Source organism: Dermacentor albipictus, unplaced genomic scaffold (assembly GCF_038994185.2).
Source record: "Dermacentor albipictus isolate Rhodes 1998 colony unplaced genomic scaffold, USDA_Dalb.pri_finalv2 scaffold_35, whole genome shotgun sequence".
Taxonomy (NCBI): domain Eukaryota; kingdom Metazoa; phylum Arthropoda; class Arachnida; order Ixodida; family Ixodidae; genus Dermacentor; species Dermacentor albipictus.
Window position 1 is genome coordinate 2,040,806 of NW_027225589.1, and position 26,480 is coordinate 2,067,285.

General features: G+C 45.9%; 1 protein-coding gene across 3 annotated transcripts in view; it reads right to left on the reverse strand.

Annotated features, from left to right (window-relative positions):
- Positions 1-26,480, reverse strand: part of LOC135919710 (uncharacterized) — a 106,264-nt gene that overhangs the window by 42,011 nt on the left and 37,773 nt on the right. For all 3 annotated transcript variants that reach the window (XM_065453569.1, XM_065453570.1, XM_065453571.1), the window contains exon 4: positions 1,474-1,593. In XM_065453569.1, coding sequence (XP_065309641.1) covers positions 1,474-1,593 — 120 coding nt within the window. The remainder of the gene's footprint in view (positions 1-1,473; positions 1,594-26,480) is intronic.

A 26,480-nucleotide genomic window follows, 5' to 3' on the forward strand; every position in this document is an offset into this window, starting at 1 on the left:
CTTATAAGCTTTACTCGCTCTTGGCGAGTACAGAGAAAGCAAGAAGCTAGTAAAAGAAACAAGAAGGTATTAGACGCATGCATTTACGAGCTAATTACTAACCTTAATTTGAAGAACCTAACATGAACATATTTACAAAAGCAACATCATAGATTTCTGATGTCATGGTTTTCAATGTTCTCTCATATTCATCTTTATTATCACAAGCAGGGAACATGACGTATCAATTTGTGCAACCTGTCCCCATAGTTTCATTTTTGGTTCAATTTATTTGAAGTAAAATCAAATGTAGTAACGGTGCTACAAAGTATTGCTCTTTCTTTTTGAAAAGCTCTATCTCCTTTGCATAATCACAAGTGTTACTGAGCTTACGGTTGAGGGGTAGCTTGGTACACAATTCTTGGCACCTCATAGTTTTATTGTATGGAATCCATTCATTCAATAAAGACGGTAAAACGGTGCGGTATGTACAAGCGTGAAAATAAGGAACTTGCGAGGTGCGGCTTCGAGACAGTGCCAATCCAGTCACTATAAAAACGTTAGGTATCACAACTCTTTGTTTTCCATTGAGGTATATTGCTGCCTGTAGAGAATGTAGAAGATAGAAATGGAAATGCTCCCGTCACCCTTCATTGTGGATATAGACATTTTCTAAATTTCTCGCTTTAATCCTTGACGTGCGGTGTCATGGTGTCCAGGTAGATAACAATTCTGCGCTTTTCAGATCCACGTAACCAATCACGATTTGCCTGCTCTGCAGCACCTCGCACTTGTCTTGCTACGTGCAGTATATTTGAATGAGGTATTATTATTAACAGACAACGGAGAGTACAAGGGAATATTATACAGGAGGAGGTCCCAACCTCAAAGAGTGTAATGGGACCTCTGGTACAGTGTATAAGTAAAAATTTAAACGGTTGCAACAAATAATGTAAACAATTAAAAATAGCAAACGCAGTAATGATATAAGTTTGGCCGTAGTAATACAAATCAGCTGCAGATATGCTAGTAAAAAAGTATAATTATTTTCGCATTCGACTAATTACAGAACTATAGCGCCATCATGAAAGTAAATGGATAATGAGGCATAACCAAAGGAACTCTTATTTGTGTCGCGTAAACAAATGTACATCTGGAAGGGAGAAAAGGAAAAAGAAAAGCGACTTAACCAAGTGGTCGATGTTTATAATATGTGGTCTTTACCGCATAGGAAATGATATGTGTTACATCAACAATTCAGGGCAAATTATGTACAGAACTAAAGCAAATCTCTTTTTATATTTCGAACTAAACAGCCTGCAGCTGTAAAAGGCAGCTGCATTTTGCTCTTCAACATTTATGGAGAAATTACCTGGCATAGTGACAGTATATTATTCTCTTACCGCTCGATTTCGGCACTCGCACGGTCAGGTTTTCTGAATAGTGGGGCGGGCTTTGCATCTCACTGTTGTTTTTCAATATCACAAAACTTACTTTCTACAGGAAGGTTGCTGGGTCGCTCAGAGTAGGTCGATGAAAACACGGCGCACTTTCGGTTGCTGCTTTCGCAAAGCATAACCTCGGAGCCGTTCCAAGATCCGGTATGACTTTGGCCTGCGTGAATAAAGTGAAATATGTCCAAACATATTGACTACATATATTATTATTTTGTGTAAGGAACCAGATTTTCAACCGCTTTAAACTTCACATTAGGCGGGTATAATTCTATACAAGAATCCCTCAAGAGTTCTTATCTAAGAAAGTTGCACATTGCTGCAGCAAGGATTGGCCATTTCGCTATGTCACAGTTGGTCGTAATGGCATACGGGTGAGGAACATGCGGGGAAATTTTGAGATGTCTATTTCGATTGGCACGAGCTAAATAATATTTCTAAACGCTCGTGCACGGCCTCCTTGAGGGTAATAAATAAGGTGCCTATCAGGCGAAGTTATATTTCCTTAATCATGTGGGCGTCGTCACTTGAAAAAACACAAGCCACACAAGAATAACAATTGCCTGTCGAGCTGCGGACTCGAACCACCAACCTCTGGGGTTCTTTTCATGCGAGACCGCCAGGCTAAGCAATTCAGCCACTCCCGGTTTGTCATACGAGCACTTTAAAGCCGTTTTTATACGCACGGCGAAGTAGACGCGGCGCAAGCCATGAGCCAATTACAGGCGTCCCATCCTTGTCGGGCAGAGAAAGGGTGCGCTCATGTGCTCACTCGCCTTGCGCCCGCTGTTTCCCGCCAGTTCAGGCCCGGATGTCAGATGGGGAGGCCGCGTTTCATTCCTTCTGCCGAGCGGGAGCGGGCCGCGTATCGTGCGTTCAGCCAAAGAAGAGGCGCCGTTTGATGAAGGCCGCCGGGAAGTTGCTTGAGAAAACGCTTGTTGTCGACGTGCCGACCTCGCCGTGAGGTAGCGCGAAGCCGAGGCGCTTTGACAACGAAGAGGCGTGGATCCTGATTTTCGCTTGCACACCTCTTCACAGTAGCAGAATGGCGGTAAATTGTTTATGTATTGATTTATTCATTCAACTGAACTTTGGCATTTCACATGCCAAAACCACAATTTTATATTGAGGCATGCCGCCGCGGAGGACCCCAGATTAATTTTTTAGTAACAGGGGATCTTTAACGTGCCCCCCGTTCACTAGACACGAGCATTCTTACATTTAGCACTGATTGAAATGGGGCAGCCACGGCCAGAATTTGATGCCGCGATCTTGTGCTTAACAACGCAACACCACCACTGCTACGGGACTACAACGGTTTATTAGCACGATAGCGTTAAGGGCCCCGTGTCGAAAATATCCGGTATTTCCGTCCATCGTCGACTGTCGTTTCGGCAAACATTATTTCGTACTAGGTGTGCCCAACCACGCAGGCCCTCCATGTTGCGCAAGGAAGTTACCGAATTAATTGAATTTTTCAGGGTAAAATATGTGTGAAAAATCAGAAAGTATGACTTACGTTCAACTTACAGACATGATAGCGTCAGACTGTGATTTCATTATACGAGAACACATCATTCTGTTACGCGGAAACTGAGAAAGCGCAAAACCCTTTTCCAGGGCTTCTGCCATTCCTAGAGCTGTCATAGCCTCCGAGATTTGCGCGCGCGAATTGCGAAGGCCATAAAGTGGTGTGCCCAGTTCCTTGCAAGACCTCCAGTTGCCGCTGGCCTCTGCCGCATCGCGGCTTACAAAACAGGCCCCATTTCTTCTAGAAAACTCGCCTGCATGCATAGCGTTCGCCGCCAGCGTGTCCTGGTATACATTAGGGTTAAGCAAGCTGCAGTTCCCGGGAAGCATGAGAAGCAATCGGAATCTTTGAATGCTATCGCGTTCCACTCTTAAAGGAGAAGCTTAGGCGATCTCCAAATTTTTCATTCATTAATTCATTCACAAATGGAATTCAGTGGTTTTAGGCGCCAAAACTACGCTTTAATTATGAGGCAGGCTGTAATTTCGGCCACCTCCAGTTCTTTGCCGTTCACTTGATGCACGGTACACGGGTTTGGTTCCATGTCACTCCCATCGAATTGCTACTATTGCAATCAAAATTTGATTCTGCAAGAGGCTAAACAATCACTTCGGGCTGTATTTATTAATGAAAAAGAGTCAACTGGCTCATTGAAAGAAATAGCTGACCTGCCACATTTGTAGCACCGAAATGAGCCCTAAGTTCCCTTTCGTTACGACGCCACGTCATGAGCGCTGCTCGGAGGAGCTCGCATAGGCTGCGACGCGGCATGAGCAAGACTCAACGGAGCCGAGCGGGTGAAGGAAACACCTGCTGCCGCAGTTGTGCGCCAGGGCACGGGTGAGGGGAGCGGGAAGGAATGAGGTCACAGTCAATGAAAAGAAACAGCATAATCTGGAAGATAGGAGGGAAGAAGGGAATACCCTAGTGCTTATCGGTGGTGACTCAAATATGGGTAGATTCAAAAGAACTATAATGGAGCATGTAAAGGGTGATAACCGGGTAGCAGTCGGGGCTTTCCCGGCCAGGACAATGGATGCAGTACTGAGAGACAAAAAGCGAGCTTTCTAGGAATGCTGCAGTGCGCAATTTGGTAGTGGTAATGGCGGGGCTAAATCATGTCCTGAATGGTAAAGCCGCAAAAGTAGTGGAAATATTAGTGGAGGCAGTTGACGATTTAAGGGCGACAGCAAAGCAAGTCCAGATCGTGGTATGCACAGTGCCGGAAGTGCAAGGACGCTGTGGCTGTTAATCAGCAGATAAGAAAGCTAAGCCAGGAGAAAGGCTTTGAAGTGGCAGACATAAACAGAGAAGTGCATAGAGCAGGTTTTGGCGGAGGCTTTACACGAGATGGCATCCACGTTAATGGAAGGCTAGGAGCCGAGATCGGCTGGCGCCTGGCAGTCTGGGCTGTAGCTTTTTTAGGGTGTCAATGGTGAATCAGGGCGTAGAATAGGTATAAACAATGTAGAAAGTGCAACAATAGAGGCTAACGCCAATAAATTGGCCACTAGAAAGTCCAGGAAGAATACTACAAAAAATAAATTTAACACCAGGATCAGGTACATAAAATGCAAGGTGGTAGAAAGAGAGCGAAGTAGTTATAAATTGAACAGCAGAGAAAGGACGAAGCAATAGGGGTATAGGCACTATGCGAAACAGATATCAGGGATCTAGAAGACCCACCGTTTATTGAGGGCAACGTCTGGGAAGGGAGCAACAGAACAACAACGGAGAGGAAGGGAGGTGGAGTAAGTGTGCTGACACACCAAAGAACAAATTGGCAAAAAATAAAGTCGATTGGCCAAGAACATGTCTGGGTATCAGGTACAATTGCCGGTAAAATGACACGGCTAGGAGTAGTTTATTTAGGGAGAGGGTACAAATGCAGGCAAGAGAACAAGGATCTAGTGAAGTGTCTCAATGACAATATAACGCAGTTTGGAGAAGGTGCCGATATTATTTTGCTGGGTGACATTAATGGCCACATCGAGGATCTGGATGGATACGCGGATTGTAACGGGAAGTTGATGCTACACTTCTATGAGCGGCACAACCTAGTCATAGTAAATAGAGAAACTAAGTGTGAGGGACAAATCACGTCAGAATCCCGTCACAGGTAAAGGACCATTGACTACTGCTTAATGTCGCACGGGATGTATAGCAAGCTCTCAATAATGGAAATAGACGAAGAGGGGAAGTACAGCCTCGGAAGTGATCATAAGTGCATTAATCTACAGCTGGGAGCCCTGCTCAAGATAGAAATGCAGGGAAGTCAAAAACAGTATGCAAAATTATATGACGAACAAATAGCGCATATAGCGGCCGGCATAGCGGAAGCAATAGAGAAACATCCCATGGAAATGTGGTATTATAATCAGTTAGAACTACTCATAGCACAGAAATAAAATAAGTAAAAGGAGTAAACCGCTGCAGAGGAAAGAGGAAGCTACGAAGTTGGTGGAATAAGAAAATTAGGGAGGCCATCGAACAACGACGGTTGGCATCACGGGAACACAGAGAAGCAAAGAGGGCGCAGTAATCTGAAGAGGAAATAGGCCGAAAATGGGAATCTTATCGACAAACGAAACAACAAGTGCAGCTGCTCATCCAGGCTAAAAATAAAGCAGTCTTCTGTTCGCCGGCTGGCTGAAGTTCGCGATGCAACTAAAGTGGGGTCAAGAAAATTCTGGAACCATATACGCTTGCTGGGTAAAGCGAATCACAGAAAGCAGGAACAGATTCACGATGCCGAGGGAAATGTTTGGAGGGATATGACGCTGCGAACTTCATTGGTTCAGTTATAGCTTAGTCATTTCGGAAAGACGATAGGATAATCGCCCAAAATTAGGGAGCAGCACGGTATAGCACAATAGAAAACAGCTTAGAACTGACCAATCTTAACTAAAAAAACGGCGAAGTAAATGTTCCAAAAAGCACGTCCGCGGAGATAGACGAAATTCCAATCGAGTTAATTAATGAACTTGGCCCAAGAAGCAAGGAAACGCTGCCAGATGCATTGGAGGCAGTCGTAACAAATAAGAAAATTCCGCACAGCTGGAAACAGAGTAAAATAAATTTGATTTATAACGGGAAAGGCGATAAGACGAGCATAACATCCTTCCGACCAATTACGATAACATCAGTTATATATAAGCTGGCGATGCAGGCAGTGAAATTAAAAGCACCGTCATGAGTAGAAAGTAATAGAACACTCGGGGAACTTCAGAACGGGTTCAGAAGTGGTAGACGCTTAGAAGATTGCGTGTTCGTGCTTACCCAGTGCATAGAAATTGCTAAGGTGGAAAATAGACCTCTGTATTTAGCCTTCCAAGACATAAGCAATGCATGCGACAACGTGAACAGGGAACTCCTTTGGAACATATTGAAAGGTGAAGGTATCGGTCATGAGGTAATCCATTTCCTACAGGAAATATATTGAGAAAGTATTGTTGAAATAACATGGGGAGGAATTAGGAGTACGACAACTGTCGAGGTACACAAAGGATTAAGGCAAGGTTGCCTTCTATCACCGCTGCTATTCATGCTTTATATGATAAGTATAGAAAGAAGGCTACAAGGAAGCAATCTAGGGTATAATCGGGCGTACAGATTAGGCAGAAAGGTTGAGCAGCGGCTACCGCGTTTAATGTATAAAGACGACATTTTACTGTTAGCAGACAGCCAGAAAGGTTTGCAAACTCTGGTTAATTATTGCGCAGGCTAAGGAGAGAACCTAAGTTGCAGTTTTAGCGCCGCTAAGTCCGGAGGGCATATTTTTCAACGATACAACTGATCAGGAGCTTGCAATATAAGGCCATAATATACGCCAAGTGGCCGAATACAAGTATTTCGAGGTATGGATAAACAAAGGGCAGGTGTTCGCGGAAAAGCACGAACAGTCTCTCGTAGCAAAAGGGCGAAGAGATGCGGGTATAATGAAACATAAGGAAATAAGGGGGGGTGGAGGGGTGTACAACAGATATGAAGTACTTAGAGGTATGAATAATGGTGCCGGTGCTTACTTTCGGGAATGTGGTCCTGTGCTTAGGGCAGAAATTCAGTCGAGACAAGAAGTAAATCACAGAGCTGTTGGAAGATTAGCCCTAGGTGCCCATGGCAAAACCACAAACGCGGCTGTACAGGGGAATATGGGCTGGGCATTGCTGCAAGCATGGGAAGCTCAGAGTAAAATCCTATACGAAAAACACCTGAGGAAATTGGACGATAGTAGGTGGGCAGATAAGGTATTTAAATACCTATACAGAAAGAGCATTGACTCACAATGTCCGAAAATAACTAGGAAGCCTACCAGTAAGTATGCCAGACACGTGGACGAAAAAAGACGAAGCATTAAATGACAGGCTAAAAACGCTGAAGCTAAAAATTGAATAAATTCAATGGAAAGGAAGCTCAACTTTATCGATACTGAAAACAGCAGCTCAGCTAGGAAACGTTGTATGATAGCTCAAGAGGCAGTGGCCTACTCTTTGAAGCTACGTCAGGATGTCTTAGAACGCGCAGCTATAACAAGAAATTTAACGAAGACACGTGTACTGAGTGTGGTAAACCTGAAGAAACAATAGAACACCTCATACTAAAATGTGATGGCATCCATCCCGATGTCGAAGCGGCGGGCAGAGTCACGCTTCCTGAGGCCCTAGGGTTTAGAGATAACTATAATCATGTAAATAAATATAAGGTGAAAATTATCAAAAAGCGATTGGAAGATTGGTGGCTCAAAAGCACAGCGGTGGCATAAGGTTAGAAGTGTAGGAAGAAGTATGCAAAGAAAATGGCTAATTTTATTAATTTACAACACAGTTAAACAAAAATAAAAAGCTGAGCATGGTGGCAACTGCCATCACCCCTTTTCATCATCCATCCATCCATCACCGCGACTCCCACTCTGGAGGCCTGTGTTATCTGCGTGGACCCTGTCGGCAGAAACTGTCGCCTGCGTTCTATAGCTGCGCCTCAGTAAGGAGTACGTATTTAGAGGAGGGAGGAGTAAGAAGTAAGGAGTACGTATTTACAGGAGGCATTCAGAGACCTGGATTGGGAAGAATTCGGGATAAGATTTAATGGAGAATACCTCAGTAACTTGCGATTCGCTGATGATATTGCCTTGCTTAGCAACTCAGGGGACCAACTGCAATGCATGCTCACTGACCTGGAGAGGCAAAGCCGAAGGGTGGGTCTAAAACTCTTCTGTAGAAAACTAAAGTAATGTTTAACAGTCTCGGAAGAGAACAGCAGTTTACGATAGGTAGTGAGACACTGGAAGTGGTAAGGGAACACGTCAACTTAAGCCAGGTAGTGACTGCGGATCCGGATCATGAGACTGAAGTAACCAGAAGAATAAGAATGGGCTGGGGTGCGTTTGGCAGGCATTCTCAGATCATGAAGAGTAGATTGCCATTATCCCTCAAGAGAAACGTTTATAACCGCTGTGTCTTACAAGTACTCAGGTACGGGGCAGAAACCTGGAGGCTTACGAAAAGGGGTCTACTTAAATTGAGGACGACGCAACGAGCTATGGAAAGAAGAGGTACGGGGATCGATACCCCGCACCTCCACCAATTGTAATGGGTGTAGTGAACAGTTCAGAGGGTAACGTCTCTTCGTACCCGAGGAGGCAGGTGACGCAGAGCAGGAACAGCTGGTTACCCGAACGGCTCACACTCGTGCCAAGCATTGACGATCCGGCTGGCCCACTGGTTGCACAGCAGGTATGGAAGAGACGATCTGGCTGGCCTTGTTCTTCTGCTCTTCTTCTTCAATACAGGTGTAACGTTAAGGGATAAGAAAAGGGCAGATTCGGTGAGGGAACAAACGCGGCTAAATGACATCTTAGTTGAAATCAAGAAAAAGAAATGGGCATGGGCAGAACGCGTAGTGAGGAGGGAAGATAACCGATGGTCATTAAGAATTACGGAATGGATTCCAAGGGTAGGGAAACGTAGCAGAGGGCGGCAGAAAGTTAGGTGGGCGGATGAGATTAAGAAGTTTGCAGGGAGAACATGGCCACATTTAGTACATGGCGGGGTATTTGGAGAAGTATGGGAGAGGCCTTTGCCCTGCAGTGGGCGTAACCAGGCTGATGATGATGATGATAATGAAGGCGAAATAAACACGCGTAGGGCGTCTCAATGCGCTCGCTTGCCCACGGAGAGTCCATAACTCGAGTGACCGCTCAGCGGTGTTCAGTAGGAAATTAATTCTTTCGCATTCACAACTCGCAAGTGCTTAAGTGCTTAAGTGTCCTCGAATATTTTTCGTTGTACCGGGACGACCTCATAAATAACGTTTTGCGTGAGGGATAGACTGACTTTGCTGAAACATTGACTCAAGGACCACGTAAAGAATATTGGCTGAAGGCTTAGCTTGGTTAAGCCTGGAAGATTGCGAAAGCAATACCCTTGGCTGTGCCTTGGTTCGGCTTATGGTGTGGACATGGTTGCCCTTTGTTAAACTTACGGCTATACATCATCCGACATAGTGCAAGGCAGTGCACCGACCACTGCGAGGAGTCGAGCTGTAGCCCCATTTATCCTCCTAGCGTGACGTCATACCAGCGAACGCCCTCTCTCGGTAGTGCCGCAGCAGCGGCGCGCAAGGCTTCGCTTCCACCATCGATGCCGCGAGTTGGGGCCCCGTCTCTCGGTCTGGCGTGACGTCACACCAGCGAGTGCCCTCTCTCGGTAGCGCCGCAGCAGCGGTGCGCAAGGCTTCGCCTCCACCATCGATGCCGCGAGCTGGGGCCCCGTCTCTCGGTCTGGCGTGACGTCACATGGTCACGTGACGCGCAGCTGTGTAAGGAGGCGCCACGACCACCGCGTGTTGATAAGAATCCGCATAAGAATCCGCACAGGCCTGGAGTGTGGCCTGACCCCGGTGACCAGAACCGGTAACGCACTCCCTCACCAGAGCAGGATTGGCCACCCTGGTGCAGTACTTGGCCACAACCTCCTATATGAACACAACAATCGAACCCCGGCCCTCAGTCCCCAGCAGCTGCGAAGCAACTGACCACGGCGGCGCTGAGACCTGCGGCGCAGCAGAGGGTGCTAAGAATCACTGGCTCCGGATAGGCTGCCATTGGAATATGAACCTGGCAACGTTTACCGCTAGTACGTTATCTAGTGAGGCGAGTCTAGCAGTGCTATTGGAGGAATTAGAGGGCAGTAAATGGGATATAATAGGGCTCAGTGAAGCTAGGAGGCCAAAAGAAGCATATACAGTGCTAAAAAGCAGACACGTCCTGTGCTACCGGGGCTTAGCGGAGAGAAGAGAACTAGGAGTCGGATTCCTGATTAATAAGAATATAGCTGGTAATATACAGGAATTCTATAGCATTAACGAGAGGGTGGCAGGTCTTGTTGTGAAACTTAATAAGAGGTGAAGCGGTATGAGCCTTGGAATAGAAGACGAAGAAGCGCAGGAGTCTGGGTTCAGGAGAAGAGAATTCATGTAACAAAATTTTAGATTTTTTCCTCCTTTTCTGAACACATAAGCAAAGTCTGCCCGACTCTTGGCCAATCCCCGCGAGTGGGTAAGCGCCAAACTCATCCAGGACATCATCATCATCATCATCATCATCAGAAGGAAGTGAGAATAAAAATGTAGACAAGATGGACGCCAGTTCCACAGCAAGGCTTTACGTTTACTGTGTCCTTTAAGTAGGAACGCTACATTATTTTGGCGCAGCCGACAGCGAACTCCAACATGTGGGTGAGATTTTTCCTTGAGGAGACCTCCGCGGACAAGATCATCTTTTCGAGATACCAAGCTGAAGATGAACCAGCGGTGGAACTACCTCGCGAACTCAACTCGGCAGAACTCATGAACCTGGTTTTAGAGAAGGCTTCCATGGACCCTGATGAACTACGTCGGAAGGGTGCTGTGAACGTGAACTTGCCTCTGGTGATCTTCGACGAATTAGTTCAACCGATGCGTCGGAAGGACTCTGGATCACAGTCGTCGACGGAAGAGGTGAGCCTCGTTTTGAAAGCACTTCGGCTACAACAAGAACAGATTTCGCAACAAAACCAGCTGGTGACATCGCTTATAAGCTCTTTAAACGCTGAGAAGCCAGTGACTAAATTTGTAGAACCTGATGCATTCGACGGCATGTCATCAAGTCCAGAAGGTCGGCTTGAATTCTATGAATATGCCGCTGGAAAGAACAACTGGCACTCTAATGAGGACAGGATTACTAACATGCGTAGTTACTTAAGCGGCGTTGCACGGAAGTGGTATGATTTGCACATTATTGAAGAGGCTGGCAACTCTTGGAATCAGTGGAAAGAAAAATTCTTGACGACATTCCGAAGCAACCCAGTGCAAAGGTGGGACGCCGCGCTTAATTTCAAATTCAAACATGGCTCCCTCGTAGAGTATTTCTTTGACAAATGCCGCCTTTTAAAGCTGGCCGAGCCTACGCTTCCTCCGTCTGCCGTAGTAGCCCTAATAATGCACGGACTGCACGCGCAAGTCCTGAAGCAAGTGCAACTACGGTCACCTAAAACCATGGACGGGCTCCTGGAGTGCCTTCACGACATATCATTTACTTCAGAAGAAAATATAAACGCTAGCTCAAGCGGTCACTTCACACGGTCCGGCACGGATTGGTCAAGCCGTAATCAGCGAGAACCGCGCCGCCTTGCAGGCGGCACAGAGAGCTTGGGTTGGCGCGCTCCCAGAGGTCGGGTGCATAACACGACAGCGACCCTGTTCCCCTACTTTCGGACGCTGAAGAGGCTCCGACGACAAAAAACTGATAAACAAGGGTGATCAGTCCGACCCGATGACCACAACTGAGACTGTTTATTTAACTTGCTCTAGCCTACTTCACGTCCCTGTGAAAGTGGGAAACAGACACATGATGGCTTTGGTTGACAGCGGTGCTTCTGTGTCTATAATAAATGCCAAGCTGGTAGATGCAAGTCACCTGCATAGTGGAAGAGTACTACGGGTGCAAGGCTACGATGGAAAAGTGACAATGCATAATCAGTGGGCCTCAGTAAACATCGAGTTCCAAGGTCATGAAATAGCGAGTGAAGTACTGGTGATTGAGGGGGTGACGTATGACTTTCTGCTATCCAGACCAGATATAAAGAAACTAAAAATCAACGTATACTGGGACGATGCGGTTTTAGTGGAAGGACTATCAAGGCAAGAGACACAGCCGGATAGAAAGGATAACCTGCGAGTTGTCAATTGCGCGGATGATATTGCAACGACCTATCCTGAACTAGTATGCATAGGAAGCTATCCACCGGCGATGACGTCACACAAGGTGCCTTTCGAACTCACCGACAAGACCGTCATCCGAAAATCACCTTACAACATGTCAAGAGAGCGCAAGATATGGTTGAAGAAGGAATTGCAGGAGATGCTAGACGCCAATATAATCCGGCCTTCGGTGTCACCCTTCGCCTCTCCCATAACTATTGCGCCGAAAGAAGATGGAACTTTCAGACTGTGCACAGATTACAGGGTTCTCAACCGACAGACAGAACTTATACCATTTCCCATGCCGAAGATAGACACGATTATAGATGAGACAGGTGGTTGCCGATGTTTTTCACGTATTGAATGGTGCAAAGGTTTCTGGCAGATCCCGCTAACCGAAGAAACAAAAATGTACACTGCTTTTATCACGCCCTTCGACCTGTACGAGTATAACCGGCTTCCTTTCGGCTGGAAAAACTCACCAGCATGGTTCCAGAAGATTATGAACGAAGTCCTGAAGCCTTTCCTAGGTGTCTTTTGTAACGTGTACATAGACGATATTATCGTCTTCTCCAAAACAGAGACGGAGCATCAGGCACACCTGTCCCAGGTATTAAATGCCTTGAGCTTGGCACACCTCAAGGTTAATTTTAAGAAAAGTGCGTTCTTTCAAAGAAAAGTGGTGTTTCTTGGAAGAGTCTTTGATGGGACTACCAAAAGCACGAAACAAGAGTCCGTCGAGAGGATATCCCAACTGGTAAAACCATATGACGTACACTCATTGCGTGTATTTTTGGGATTAGCAGGACATTTCAGGCCCTTCATAAAAGACTTTGCCATCAAAACAAGATGCCTCACGCGCCTAACACAGAAAGAAGTTCCATTTGAGTGGAATGAGGAATGTGAGAGAGTCTACCGTGATCTGGTGCACAGAATATCTGCTGACCCTATTCTACGCATACCAGATTTCACTTTACCCTTTGAACTGAATACCGACGCCTCACACTATGGGACAGGTGCAGTCTTGTACCAGAAATGTCCAGAAGCATCCGGCCGAGAAAAGCGACACGTAGTAGGTTACTACAGCTACACCCTCAAGCCACCTGAAGTCAACTACACCACTACTGAAAAGGAAGCTCTTGCAGTCCTCAAAGCAATTCAGTACTTCCGTACGTACCTAGAAGGTGCGAAGTTTACTTTGTTCACCGATCACCAAGCCCTCACTCATCTCTTGAATATGACCCAACCTAAGGGACGTATCGCCAGATGGGTGAACTATTTGCAGCAGTTCGATTTCACCATCTCCCACAGACCTGGACCCCTTTTGACTGATGCAGATGCATTGTCTAGACTGATGATACAGGCCAACAACGAACAATCGGCAGAAATCAATGAAATTAAATTGTGGGAAGGCACTGAACAATTGATTTTTAGGGAAGGTCGCTATCAAGTCCCGCCAACGCTGGTTTCCAGGGTGCTTTATTTGTACCACGATAGCCCAGAATCTGGAGGGCACGACGGATTTTGGCGCACCTACAACAAGCTAGTCAAGAGATTTACGTGGCCTCACATGAAAGACGACGTCAATCGATACGTTCGTTCATGCCACATTTGTCAAATCAACAAAGTGAAATATAAGCAGCCTACGGACGCCATGATAATACCTTGCCACTCAAACGTGCCTTTTGAAGTTATACACCTGGATTTCGCCGAGCTAAATAAGAAACGAGAAGGAGTCCGAAAAACGCAAGCTTTTCTTCTGGCCATAGATGAATGCACCAGGATGGTCGCGGCACGGGCAGGAAAAGAAGATGCGAATAGTGTCATCGCCCTTCTCGAACGGGATATGTTTAGGACAACCAAGACAATTGTATGTGACAACGGTCCAGCGTTCAAGAGCGAAAAGCTAGCAAGATGGGCTCGAGACCATAATATATCAATCCAGTTCTGTGCGCCATACCATCCCGCAGCGAATGGGCTTGCAGAGCGTGCTATACGAGATGTTAAACAATACATCAGGATGTACGATAGTTTCCCTGGTGGTTGGAAATGCTCTTTAGAAGCAGCTGTAAGACATCACAATCGCTCCTACACCAGCGGCTTGGGATGCAGCCCGCAATTCGCTTCTTCAGGAGAAACCCCTATTCTTCAGGCGGACCGTGAACTTGGGCTGTTAGAAAATCTCCAGATCGTCGAGGAAAGGAAACAGAAATCACAGGAGGAGAGGTACCGTAAACGAATGAAAAAAATTTTGACAAGAGACATTGCTCAGACATTCCAGACATTCAAGTCACCGACCTAATTCTAGTTAGGAAAGGAGTAAGAGAATCCAATGCCAAATTTTATGGTCCTTACTCTGTGACAAAGACGGCCACTCAGAAAGGAATATTGAAGACTGTGTGGTACATTGGCGAACGTGGCTCAGTTGAATGTGCTTCGATTGGAAACGTTTTCAAGTATTACCCCAGGAGGGGTTAGCAAAAGAAACCTGGAAGGGTGAAGCGGTATGAGCCTTGGAATAGAAGATGAAGAAGCGCAGGAGTCTGGGTTCAGGAGAAGAGAAGAAGGAAGTGAGAATAAAAATGTAGACAAGATGGACGCCAGTTCCACAGCAAGGCTTTACGTTTACTGTGTCCTTTAAGTAGGAACGCTACAAGAGGTACAAAATGAAGATTGTACAGGTCTACGCCCCTACATCCAGTCATGATGACCAGGAAGTCGAAAGCTTCTATGAAGACGTGGAATCGGCGATGGCTAGAGTGAAAACTAAATACACTATACTAATGGGCGACTTTAATGCCAAGGTAGGTAAGAAGCAGGCTGGAGACAAGGCAGTGGGGGAATATGGCATAGGCACTAGAAATAGCAGGGAAGAGTTATTAGTAGAGTTTGCGGAACAGAATAATATGAGGATAATGAATGCCTTCTTCCGCAAGCTGGATAGCCGAAAGTGGACGTGGAGGAGCCCGAACGGCGAGACTAGAAATGAAATAGCCTTCATACTCTGCGCTTAACCCTGGCATCATACAAGATGTGGACGTGCTCGGCAAGGTGCGCTGCAGTGACCACAGGATGGTAAGAAATGGAATTAGCCTAGACCTGAAGAGGGAACGGAAGAAACTGCTACATAGGAAGCCGATTATTGAGTTAGAGGTAAGAGGGAAAATAGAGGAATTCCATATCAAGCTACAGAACAGGTATTCGGCTTTAACTCAGGAAGAGGACCTTAGTGTTGAAGCAATGAACGACAATCTTATGGGCATCATTAAGGAGTGTGCAATGGATGTCGGTGGTAACTCCGTTAGGCAGGATACCAGCAAACTATCGCAGGAGACGAACGATTTGATCAAGAAACGCCAATGTATGAAAGCATCTAACCCTACAGCTTGAATAGAACTGGCAGAACTTTCGAAGTTAATCAACAAGCGTAAGACAGCTGACATAAGGAAGTATAATATAGATAGAATTGAATATGCTCTCAGGAATGGAGGACGCCTGAAAGCAGTGAAGAAAATGCTAGGAATTGGAAAGAATCAGATGTATGTGTTAAGAGACAAAGCCGGCAATATCATTACTAATATGGATGTGATAGTTCAAGTGGCTGAGGAGTTCTATAGAGATTTATACAGTACCAGAGACACCCACGACGATAATGGAAGAGAGAATAGTCTAGAGGTATTCGAAATCCCAAAGGTAACGCCGGAGGAAGTAAAGAAAGCCTTGGGAGATATGCAAAGGGGGAAGGCAGCTGGGGACGATCAGGTAACAGCAGATTTGTTGAAGGATGGTGGACAGATTGTTCAAGAGAAACTGGCCACCCTGTGTACGCAATGCCTCATGACTTCGAGCGTACCGGAATCTTGGAAGAACGCTAACATAATCCTAATCCATAAGAAAGGGGACGCCAAAGACTTTAAAAATTATAGACCGATCAGCTTACTGTCAGTTGCCTACAAACTATTTACTAAGGTAATCCCAAATAGAATCAGGAACACCTTAGACTTCTGTCAAGCAAAGGACCTGGGAGGATTCCGTAAAGGCTACTCAACAATAGATCATATTCACACTATCAATCAGGTGATAGAGAAATGTGAGGAATATAACCAACCCTTATATATAGCTTTCATTGATTACGAGGAAGCGTTTGATTCAGTCGAAACCTCAGCAGTCATGGAGGCATTGCGGAATCAGGGTGTAGACGAGCCGTATGTAAAAATACTGAAAGATATCTATAGCGGCTCCACAGCCACCGTAGTCCTCCATAAAGAAAGCAACAAAATCCCAATAAAGAAAGGAGTCAGACAGCGAGATACGATCTCTCCAATGCTATTCACAGCGTGTTTACAGGAGGTATTGAGAGACCTGGAGTGGGAAAAATTGGGGATAAAAGTTGATGGAGACTACCTTAGCAACTTGCGATTCGCTGATGATATTGCCTTGCTTAATAACTCAGGAGACCAATTGCAATGCATGCTCACTGACCTGGAGAGGCAAAGCAGAAGGGTGGGTCTGAAAACTAATCTACAGAAAACTAAAGTAATGTTTAACAGTCTCGGAAGAGAACAGCAGTTTACGATAGGTAGCGAGGCACTGGAAGTCGTAAGGGAATACATCTACTTAGGGCAGGTAGTGACGGTGGATCCGGATCATGAGACGGAAATAATCAGAAGAATAAGAATGGGCTGGGGTGCGTTTGGCAGGCATTCTCAGATCATGAACAGCAGGTTGCCATTATCCCTCAAGAGAAAAGTATATAATAGCTGTGTCTTACCAGTACTCACCTATGGGGCAGAAACCTGGAGGCTTACGAAAAGTGTTCTACTCAAATTGATGACGGCGCAACGAGCTATGGAAAGAAGAATGATAGGTGTAACGTTAAGGGATAAGAAAAGAGCAGATTGGGTGAGGGAACAAACGCGAGTTAATGACATCTTAGTTGAAATCAAGAAGAAGAAATGGGCATGGGCAGGACATGTAATGAGGAGGGAAGATAACCGATGGTCATTAAGGGTTACGGAATGGATTCCAAGGGAAGGGAAGCGTAGCAGAGGGCGGCAGAAAGTTAGGTGGGCGGATGAGATTAAGAAGTTCGCAGGCATGGCATGGCCACAATTAGTACATGACTGGGGTTGTTGGAGAAGTATGGGAGAAGCCTTTGCCCTGCAGTGGGCGTAACCAGGCTGATGATGATGATGATGATGATGATGATGATGATGATGCCAAGAACGCCCTCTTCCCTCTACTGCGCACCAAAGGAGAGGGCGCGCATCCAAGGACGCGTTTCTCGCTCACGCGCGCGCTGGTCCTTCTCCATTGTAGGCTCCACTCACTATCGCCGCGTCACGATGTTGCGTGATGCTTGTTGAAACGAAGCTTCTTTACCCCTGTAACCCCGCGTGGCCCGGGGACCAGAGTAGGCGATGAATGAAAAGGCTAACGCGTTAGCTCGAGGGTTCATTAACCGAGCGACGGCGTCCTCTTCTAACCCCAAGCGCCCGCACTATCCCTCACAAGATTCCATCAATTTCAATGCCAAAGACCTCCTTGGTCATCAGCGCGGAGTCCACCGAAAATACCCGCCGCCTCACCCACAACTTAACGGGGAAGAGGCCGCGGATTGGCGTAAAATACAGACCGGGGTGTTCCCCCTATTTAAAACTGCTAAACACCATGTATCCCACTCGTTATAGGGCCAACTGTCCTTGCTGCGGTGGCATACCTACCCTAATACACATAACGTGGGAATCCACTAAGCACCCTCATAGGCCAAATATCGGTAGGACAATGGAGCAGTGGGAGGCACAGCTCGTGCGCTCTGACCTGGCAGAACAAAACTCCTTAATTAGCCAGGTCAGGCAGGCGGCAGAGGCCCGTGGGGCCCTGGACTGAGAGGCTTCGACCACCCCTCCTTCAAATCTTTTCTCTCTCTCTCTTTACCCCTTCCTTCGACTTGCCCATGGCTGCTGCTGCTGCTTTGCGCTGCTGATGTTCGGTACGCCGCTAACGCCTGCCACGTAAGGACGTAGTTGAGACGCACGCTACTAACGCCGTTCGCGGCGGGACGTGGTCGAGACGTGGCCATGTCACAAAAACATATAAGGTATGCGATTTCAGTCTTTTATTGCATGATATTTGCTTATGGGCTGTCGTTCTCAAACTTCCGGGGAATAACTTTGGAAAATATATAGGATAAGGTATGCACCACGTGGAGAGCCGGTGCGATTGTGGTTGGTAACCATTATTCGCGAAGCGATGCCCGAGGCGTCGACACCAGATTTTCTGCGACAAAGGGCCCTTAATGCTATCGCGTTAGTACATTACAGGAGTGTGACACAAAAGAAAGACGACCAGAGAAGCTCGTGTCAGGATTTACACCGCGTCCAATCTGCACAATGCACTCTGGACTCCTAACTGGGCGTGACTCCTCGTAAATGCTGTCCAGGAGCTGCCGCGCTTGCCTCCATGTCTCTCGCAACAGCAACGGCAATAGAGGGAGGAGGTGGGGACAATATATGGGAGGAAATAGAGAGAAAGTAGTTTTGGGAGCTACAACGCTACAACCCAGAATGGCGCCGAAGCGTCCACTTAGTGCCGATGAGACGAAGGCTCGCATAAAGCGTCGAGCGGAGCAAGAACAAACACAAGCGGAGCAGGCAAGGTAACATTTCGCATCCCGTCACGAATGTCGTATTCCGTCAATATGTCACCGCCAAATGACGCCAGTGAAAGCAAACTGTAGACAAAGCTCCGCTTACATCGAAACCACAGTGCGTGGGATCTGCGTAGTTATTTATACCCTGCTTTTGCTCCGCAGCTCTCGCTCCACCAGCTAGCTGCGAATGCCGGGAGAAACCCGGCAAGCTTCTAATATATTCATGGTAAAAAATGGTATGTGACCTTAATCTTTCACTTACGTGTCTCTTAGTTGCACTCGCACCTTGGTGTAAGTGTTCTTTAGGTTAAGCGAGCAAACGTCTTTCGCATGGCACGATATGCAGGCGATGAGCAAAGCAGGGCGAAGAGGAAGTGCAGCGCACGCCAGGAGGCGGGGCGTGACCCTCTAGCAAGCAGCGTATGAAGCGCACCTTACGCGCCCTCTCCAGTACTGGCGTCAGAGCATGTAATGAGCGCGCGTGTGCAGCTGTTCCGGGCAAGCGAGCTAGGGTGCTAGCACGTGAGCGTCGGGAGAAGCCATGTGAGAGAGGAGGGAGTGATGTACAGCCGCTCTGCTATACAAATTTTCAGTTTATGCTAGGCAAATGCTTTTCATTAATTAGGCGGCTGAATATTGTCACGGTACCACTAGAGGGACAAAGACGATAATCACTAACAAGAAGAAAGAGACAATGTAGTTCGGCTAAGCTTACGTTCGGCCATACTGGTTGTACCGGCCATATAATCTGCAGAGCAAACATGGTCCCATTTAACCTTATGTCTCTGCCCGTTTCATATTGGTGGAGGTGCGGGGTATTGCAGAAGACGGAACTCCGCAGCGGACTTCTTCTTCGCCGCACCACCATGCTGACAGACGACCAAGGCTGCTGGGTTAACCACGGCGTCAGCACCCAGCGCACACGCTTTGTTAGAATCCGCGACACCACAACGGTCAGTAGTCTTGACCCACCTGCGTGACCGCGGCCCCTTCTCGGGTGACCGCACCGACAAAGTCGACATCGAAGGATGGCTTGGCATGTACGAACGCGTCGCTGCACACAACCGATGGGACCGGACAGTGATGCTGATCACTACACGATCTTCTTGATGACGAGCTTCGTCATGCGACGTTTGTTACCTTGACGGTCAGCCTTTGGGACAAACCTCCCTAGTTGAGCACCGCATACATACCGGCAATGCACTGCCTATTCACAGACGGCCATATCGCGTGTCACACAGAGTGCCGAGTACTACGAGAGGAGGTTGATAAGATGCTTACCAAGGGCGTTGTTGAACCATCGTCGAGCCCGTGGGCTTCTCCTGTTGTTTTGGTAAAAAAGGACAACACCTGGCGATTCTGCATAGATTACCGCCATCTAAACAAGATAATAAAGAAGTATGTCTATCCACTGCCACGCATAGACGGCGCATTGGATTTCCTGCACGGCGTGTTGTATTTTTCATCGATAGACCTGCGCTCCGGATACTGGCAGATTGCCGTCGTTGACATGGACCGTGAGAATACCGCATTTGTTACGCCAGATGGCCTTTATCAGCTTCGAGTCATGCAATTCAGCTTGATCAACGATGCAGTCACCTTCGAGCACATGATAGACACGCTCTTGTACAGCTTTAAGTGGTCTATATACCTTTCTTACCTGGACGACATCATCCTGCTCTCGCCAAACTGCGCGACGCACTTTGAACGCCTTTCGTCTATTCTTTCTGCCTTCCGTGCTTGAATCAACACCGCGAATGACGATGATGACATCACAATGGCGTTATAGTCATTATTGCATGCTGACCGCTTGATTATGACAGAATGACAAACAAGGAACGATCACGAGAAACCGACGACGGTAATATAATGACGATGGTAGTACAACGATGGGATAGTTATATTGAAATGATGACAGTTTTGAAACGCCGAGTTCACGACGATGCCACGACTACAGTGCTATGACGACGATGGCGTAACGAGAGCCAGATGACAAAGTTACAACAATGAAGATGACACGACCGGCACGGCATCCCGACGATGGTATGAGAACGAATACATGACGAGGACTGTGTGACGACGATGCAGTAACAATGGCATGAGGATAAAGTAATCGCTACAAATGTATGGTAATGCCATATCAAAAAACCTTTGTGGGGAAGATGGTGTGAGGACACTGGCAACACGAGAATTGGATGCTAAAGATGGAGTGAGGATGATGGCACGACCACGACGGCATCACGAAAATAGTCTGACCATGGCGGCATGATAGCAACTGTCTGACAATGATGGCGCGGCAAGAGCGGCTTAATCAGAAGTGAATCAGGACACTATGACTCCCGCGCATAGAAAAAGAACGATTGGCATCTATGGAAGGGCAAAGGCGATAGGATAACGATGGCATGGCGACAATGAGATGACGTTACCGAAGTGAACGACACTGGTAAAACGAAAAAGGTACGAAGATGGCATGAAGATGACGCTTACAACGGTAGCGGAAAGACAACGGCATGATAATAGTCGAATGACAAAGCTGGAATGACGACGATGCAAGTATCACAACAGCATCACGGTCTAGTAGCCCAAGTATTTGACAACTTAGAAGAGTGGGTTGGAGTAGAAGGAGTGAAGACGGCATCATAACGAAAGTCAGATAACCAAACAAAAACGACAATGATGGTATCACTATGCTGGTCTGACAACCAATGCATGATGACTGTATGACGACGATGGCATGATGACGAGGCCGTGACGAGTGCTGGATGACAAAGCTGAAATGAGAACGATACAACGACCACGTAGGCATCACGAGATGAGCACATACCTAGTTGCCTAGACTATTAGACAGCTTAGAACACTGCTACGCTTCTAAGCCCCGAGAAAGCGCTACGACTTCAATTGATTGGACACTGTGTCGAGCTAAATATGATGATGACGACGGCATGATGAGAGTAAGATATGAAGCTTGAACTGCGGCAATGGAATGGCCACTATGCATAACGACCGGGAGCACGTAACTAGTGGCGCAAGAAGATACACAACTTGGGTCACAGGGCAGATGTAAGTAGATGGATGGATAGATAGATAGATAGATAGATAGATAGATAGATAGATAGATAGATAGATAGATAGATAGATAGATAGATAGATAGATAGATGGATGGATGGATGGATGGATGGATGGATGGATGGATGGATGGATGGATGGATGGATGGATGGATGGATGGATGGATGGATGGATGGATGGATGGATAGATAGATAGATAGATAGATAGATAGATAGATAGATAGATAGATAGATAGATAGATAGATAGATAGATAGATAGATAGATAGATAGATAGATAGATAGATAGATAGATAGATAGATAGATAGATAGATAGATAGATAGATAGATAGATAGATAGATAGATAGATAGATAGATAGATAGATAGATAGATAGATAGATAGATAGATAGATAGATAGATAGATAGATAGATAGATAGATAGATAGATAGATAGATAGATAGATAGATAGATAGATAGATAGATAGATAGATAGATAGATAGATAGATAGATAGATAGATAGATAGATAGATAGATAGATAGATAGATAGATAGATAGATAGATAGATAGATAGATAGATAGATAGATAGATAGATAGATAGATAGATAGATAGATAGATAGATAGATAGATAGATAGATAGGCAGGCAGGCAGGCAGGCAGGCAGGCAGGCAGGCAGGCAGGCAGGCTCAAAACGGCTGCCGTAGGCAAATAATTCTACTCACATTATTTGTAGCTCGTATTATTAGCGATCAAAAAAAATTACAATTGGTTACAACCAAGGCTATGCGATTGAGCCTACTTTGAACCAAATGAGTACCGAAAGGGTTTGTTTTAGGAAGTGACGTAATCATCTGCGAACAAACGAATGTTAGAATAGATAACAACAGGGAGTTAAACAATGTAACTTAAAAGAAGTATGCGTTTGAAAACTGTGGCTTGTGGTGCCCCGAAAACTACAAGATAATTCGTCATAAGCGTGCATCAGCATAAACAAATAGCTGCCCCTCAATGAGGAAGCTGCGTATGCAGTCAAGTAAGGAGAGATACTTATTCCGAGTAGGAAATTTTAAAAGTAGCCGTAGCTTTGTAACAAAGTAAAATGCCTTTCTCGAAATATGGAAAAAAAGAGCAACCGTAACATAATCTCAGCTATTGAATAAAGAAAGCTATTTGGTTGTGGTAAGAAAGACCTTTAGGAAAACGATGTGGAGCAGTGTGAACAAAGTTACGCCATTCCAAAGATGTGAGGTGTGAGACTAAATTACCTGTCGTAATAATTTTAAACAAGTACTGATAAGTTCGACTACAAATTCTGCACAATCATAGGTTGCATCTTTAGTGACTGGAAAAGTTTGGTTCCCTCTCCAGTTATCCGGAACAGCTTCGATGACAATGACTGTTTAAAATAGCACATAACATTTAGGCCACAGTTGTTTTGATATTTCGCACAATTTTTGCATTTATGTAGTGATCATCAGCGAAGACGTAAGTTTTAACGCACTGCTTAGGTTTTCAATGTAGTAAAAAGCAAAACCGATCTTTGGCATTACAGCTGAGTGTAATACGTAAAGGGGGGCAAACGTTATTAGGTTCTCGTCTAGAAAGGCTGGAGAAACATGGTTAAGTTGGTCCGTGATATTTATGTCGGGAATGCAACGGTATGTACAAGCGGGGCTATTGGCTCGGATCTATCCAGTATTTTGGGGATTGCTGCAGCATACGCCCATAAAAAGTATCATAGAGGCCAACACAGGTTTCAGTCTATTCCATGCTTGTGAGGCGCACGCTTGCTGCTACCGTCCTCTTACGAGCACATTCCCTCGTACGACAAAACTGGCGAGGTGATGAGCAAGAGGTTTGGCGTGTGCAGCATCGGTCGCAGGGGTTTCGTCCTCGGATCTTGAATTGCAGTTGTTTCACTTCTCAACGAGATGGTTTAAACTGTGACTCACTCCTGAATATTTCTGAGCGCTTAATCGCACTGTCGAAGTTGTATCACCAGTAACCTGCGGTTTCTGGTAACGCGCTTTATATGCCTGGTGGTCGTAAAAGAAGGACCATTTCTCCCCAGCTCGATGACAGCAGAGATGTAAAGGCATGAAGGTTTGACGTGTAATTCGATATCTATATTTCCATCAATGCTTCCAGCGTCTGGTGTATATTCTTTCTAAGAACCTTGCTGGAAAGCTGCGTTGTGCTCTATTCCTGACATGCCTGTTTTTTGAATGTCTTATACAAGCGGTTGAAAGTTTTTTCTTTGGGTCGTACCTTTCATTTATTAATGAGCTCTTCAGCTTTATGTTGAGTAATTACCTTGAGATTTGCCCATCTGCTTTTGTATTGCCTCTTATATTTTTTGCACTCTTCATATAACGCCGAAATGGCGCCTGCCCAGCCTGCAGAGGCTGCGGTGAGTTGCCTTGCTTTAGTTTTCGTAGTAGGTGCCTTCACTAACGCGAAACGTTCACTATTCATTACAAGACCCGCCTGGTTAATTCATATTTATGCCCGAATAAGCCTCTCTAGTGCTGATGTCTTCGAGTGTCGATTTCAATTGTCGTGCCGTGCCGCTTTAACTGGCTTATTGGAGCTGTCACCTTGTGATTGTTCGTGCAACAGCAAGCCAGCAGCTTGAATCTTGCAAATTACGTATGTTTCTAGCATCGACTCTTCAATGCCTTTCTAAGGAGGATTGGAAAGCCGATGGCTATGGTTCAGGGAAGGGAGGGAGGGATTTAGCGGCCCGGAAATTTTGCACCGCTAATTTGATTTTCATAAAATAGGCGGATGTGTTCGGAACAATATCATAAGGCAAGGTGCGAAATTTTAATATTCTAGAAGAAATGTTGCACGAGTTACAGTTTACAACTTTTAAAGTGAATGCAGTTAGTCATGCCAGCTATCTTTTTAATACGAGGATACATTTTGCCATTCTTCTGCATAATATATTATTAGAAAGGCCGAAACTATTCCACTGGGCAGCTGGGGCCATATAACGTAAAATTATTGCAGTATGTTTTTATTCCAATCTCCTGACGCCCAATTTGCGTAACAGCCGATGCAAGCATCGGGCGGTCAACCGCAGGGTTGTTTGAACAAACCGATCAAATGCTCCTCTCGCTCATAGGAGGTCACTTTTCTTTGCTTGAAAAACGAATAACATTGCCTCCACTGAGCGGCTTGTCTTATCTAATTGGCTCACAAGAGGCGAAGAGCATTCTCAAGTGGATTTGGATACGATGAGGCCGAGCCACTGGACTGAATATCGATAACCGGATGAAGAGTTTGATGCCGGCGTCTGTGATTGGTCCACTTTCCCTTACTTAGCTTGCGGCATCTCGACGACAGTCGCGGCGGCATGCAACGGAAGCTTAAGAACGACGCGAAAACAGATCCTCAGCCAAAAAAAGTTGGAAGAACGACGTCGTAAACGTGGCGAAATTTCTCGGAAACGTTACACGGCCACGCAATAAGTTTTATTACACGAAAATAAACCCATTCTCTCCGGCAGGAGCGAGTAGCCAGTGCCGGAGCGATCGGCGGCAGCCATCTTTTATTACTTTTGGAACGGGGCAGCGTGTGCCTATTCAGATAAAAATTCAGTTTCTTTAGGCATATTAATGCATCTTTATCGCGTAGGCGTAACTGTGATGCGGTAAGTGTTCGCGGTTATGTGACGTCACGTGAGAGGCAGGTGAAGTGGGTGCAGTCCCAAACACTTGACCGATAGCCGAGCGCTAATGGCAAAACGTCGTCGAATCAGAAATAACTATTTTCCTTTTGTTCGGTCAAACTAGGCATAATGAGTGTGTACACGTCATACGAGGCGGGGAGCTATCGCTGTTTTCATGACGTCGCGTGACAGACAGTTGATGTGGGGGTGGTCCAAAAAAGTTCTTCGCCAATCGCAGTGGGTTGATTGCAGAATTGGAATAGAAAAGTTTGGAATAGTTTTACGTTATAGCGCCCCTGCTTTGTTCAATTTTCGAAATTGGTATTGAAAAAAGAACTGCATATTTAGCTTCTTAAGAACTGCAACCCCCACAAATTTCGTTTCTTACACAAAAATTTTGGTATCTGAAAATTTCTTTCCACAGTTTCATTCTACATAAAATTGTACCCCAGTAAGCAGCAAACACAATTGTTACTGAATGCTCACTGCCTCATTTAACATTGAAAAGAGGTTTGTTGGACGTGAGCCGTGAATCCAGAAAGGTCCGCACTGAAGGGCGCTTGTTTAGGTCTCGCACGGTCTCGCGCATTGCGTCAGAAATCTTTTTTGCGGCTGGGCTGTCCTCAAGTTCTTTATTAAACCATGTATTTTGCCTGCTGCGTTGTATGTTTCTCTAGTATTTTTGTTGAGCTAAATGAGGCATGTTATTTATATTTGGTCTGGAAGGGAGGCATGTCATGGATGGCGCGCAGTCATAGTTTAGGCGACATACTATACTCACAGAATTCTGTGTCATGTGCGGTTTACCGTACGTGACCCCCGGTTCATATTTCACGGAAGATGCGTGGGTGGGAGGAAGGGGGAGGTAGCATGTAAGGTATGATGTGTGAATAATTAGTGTT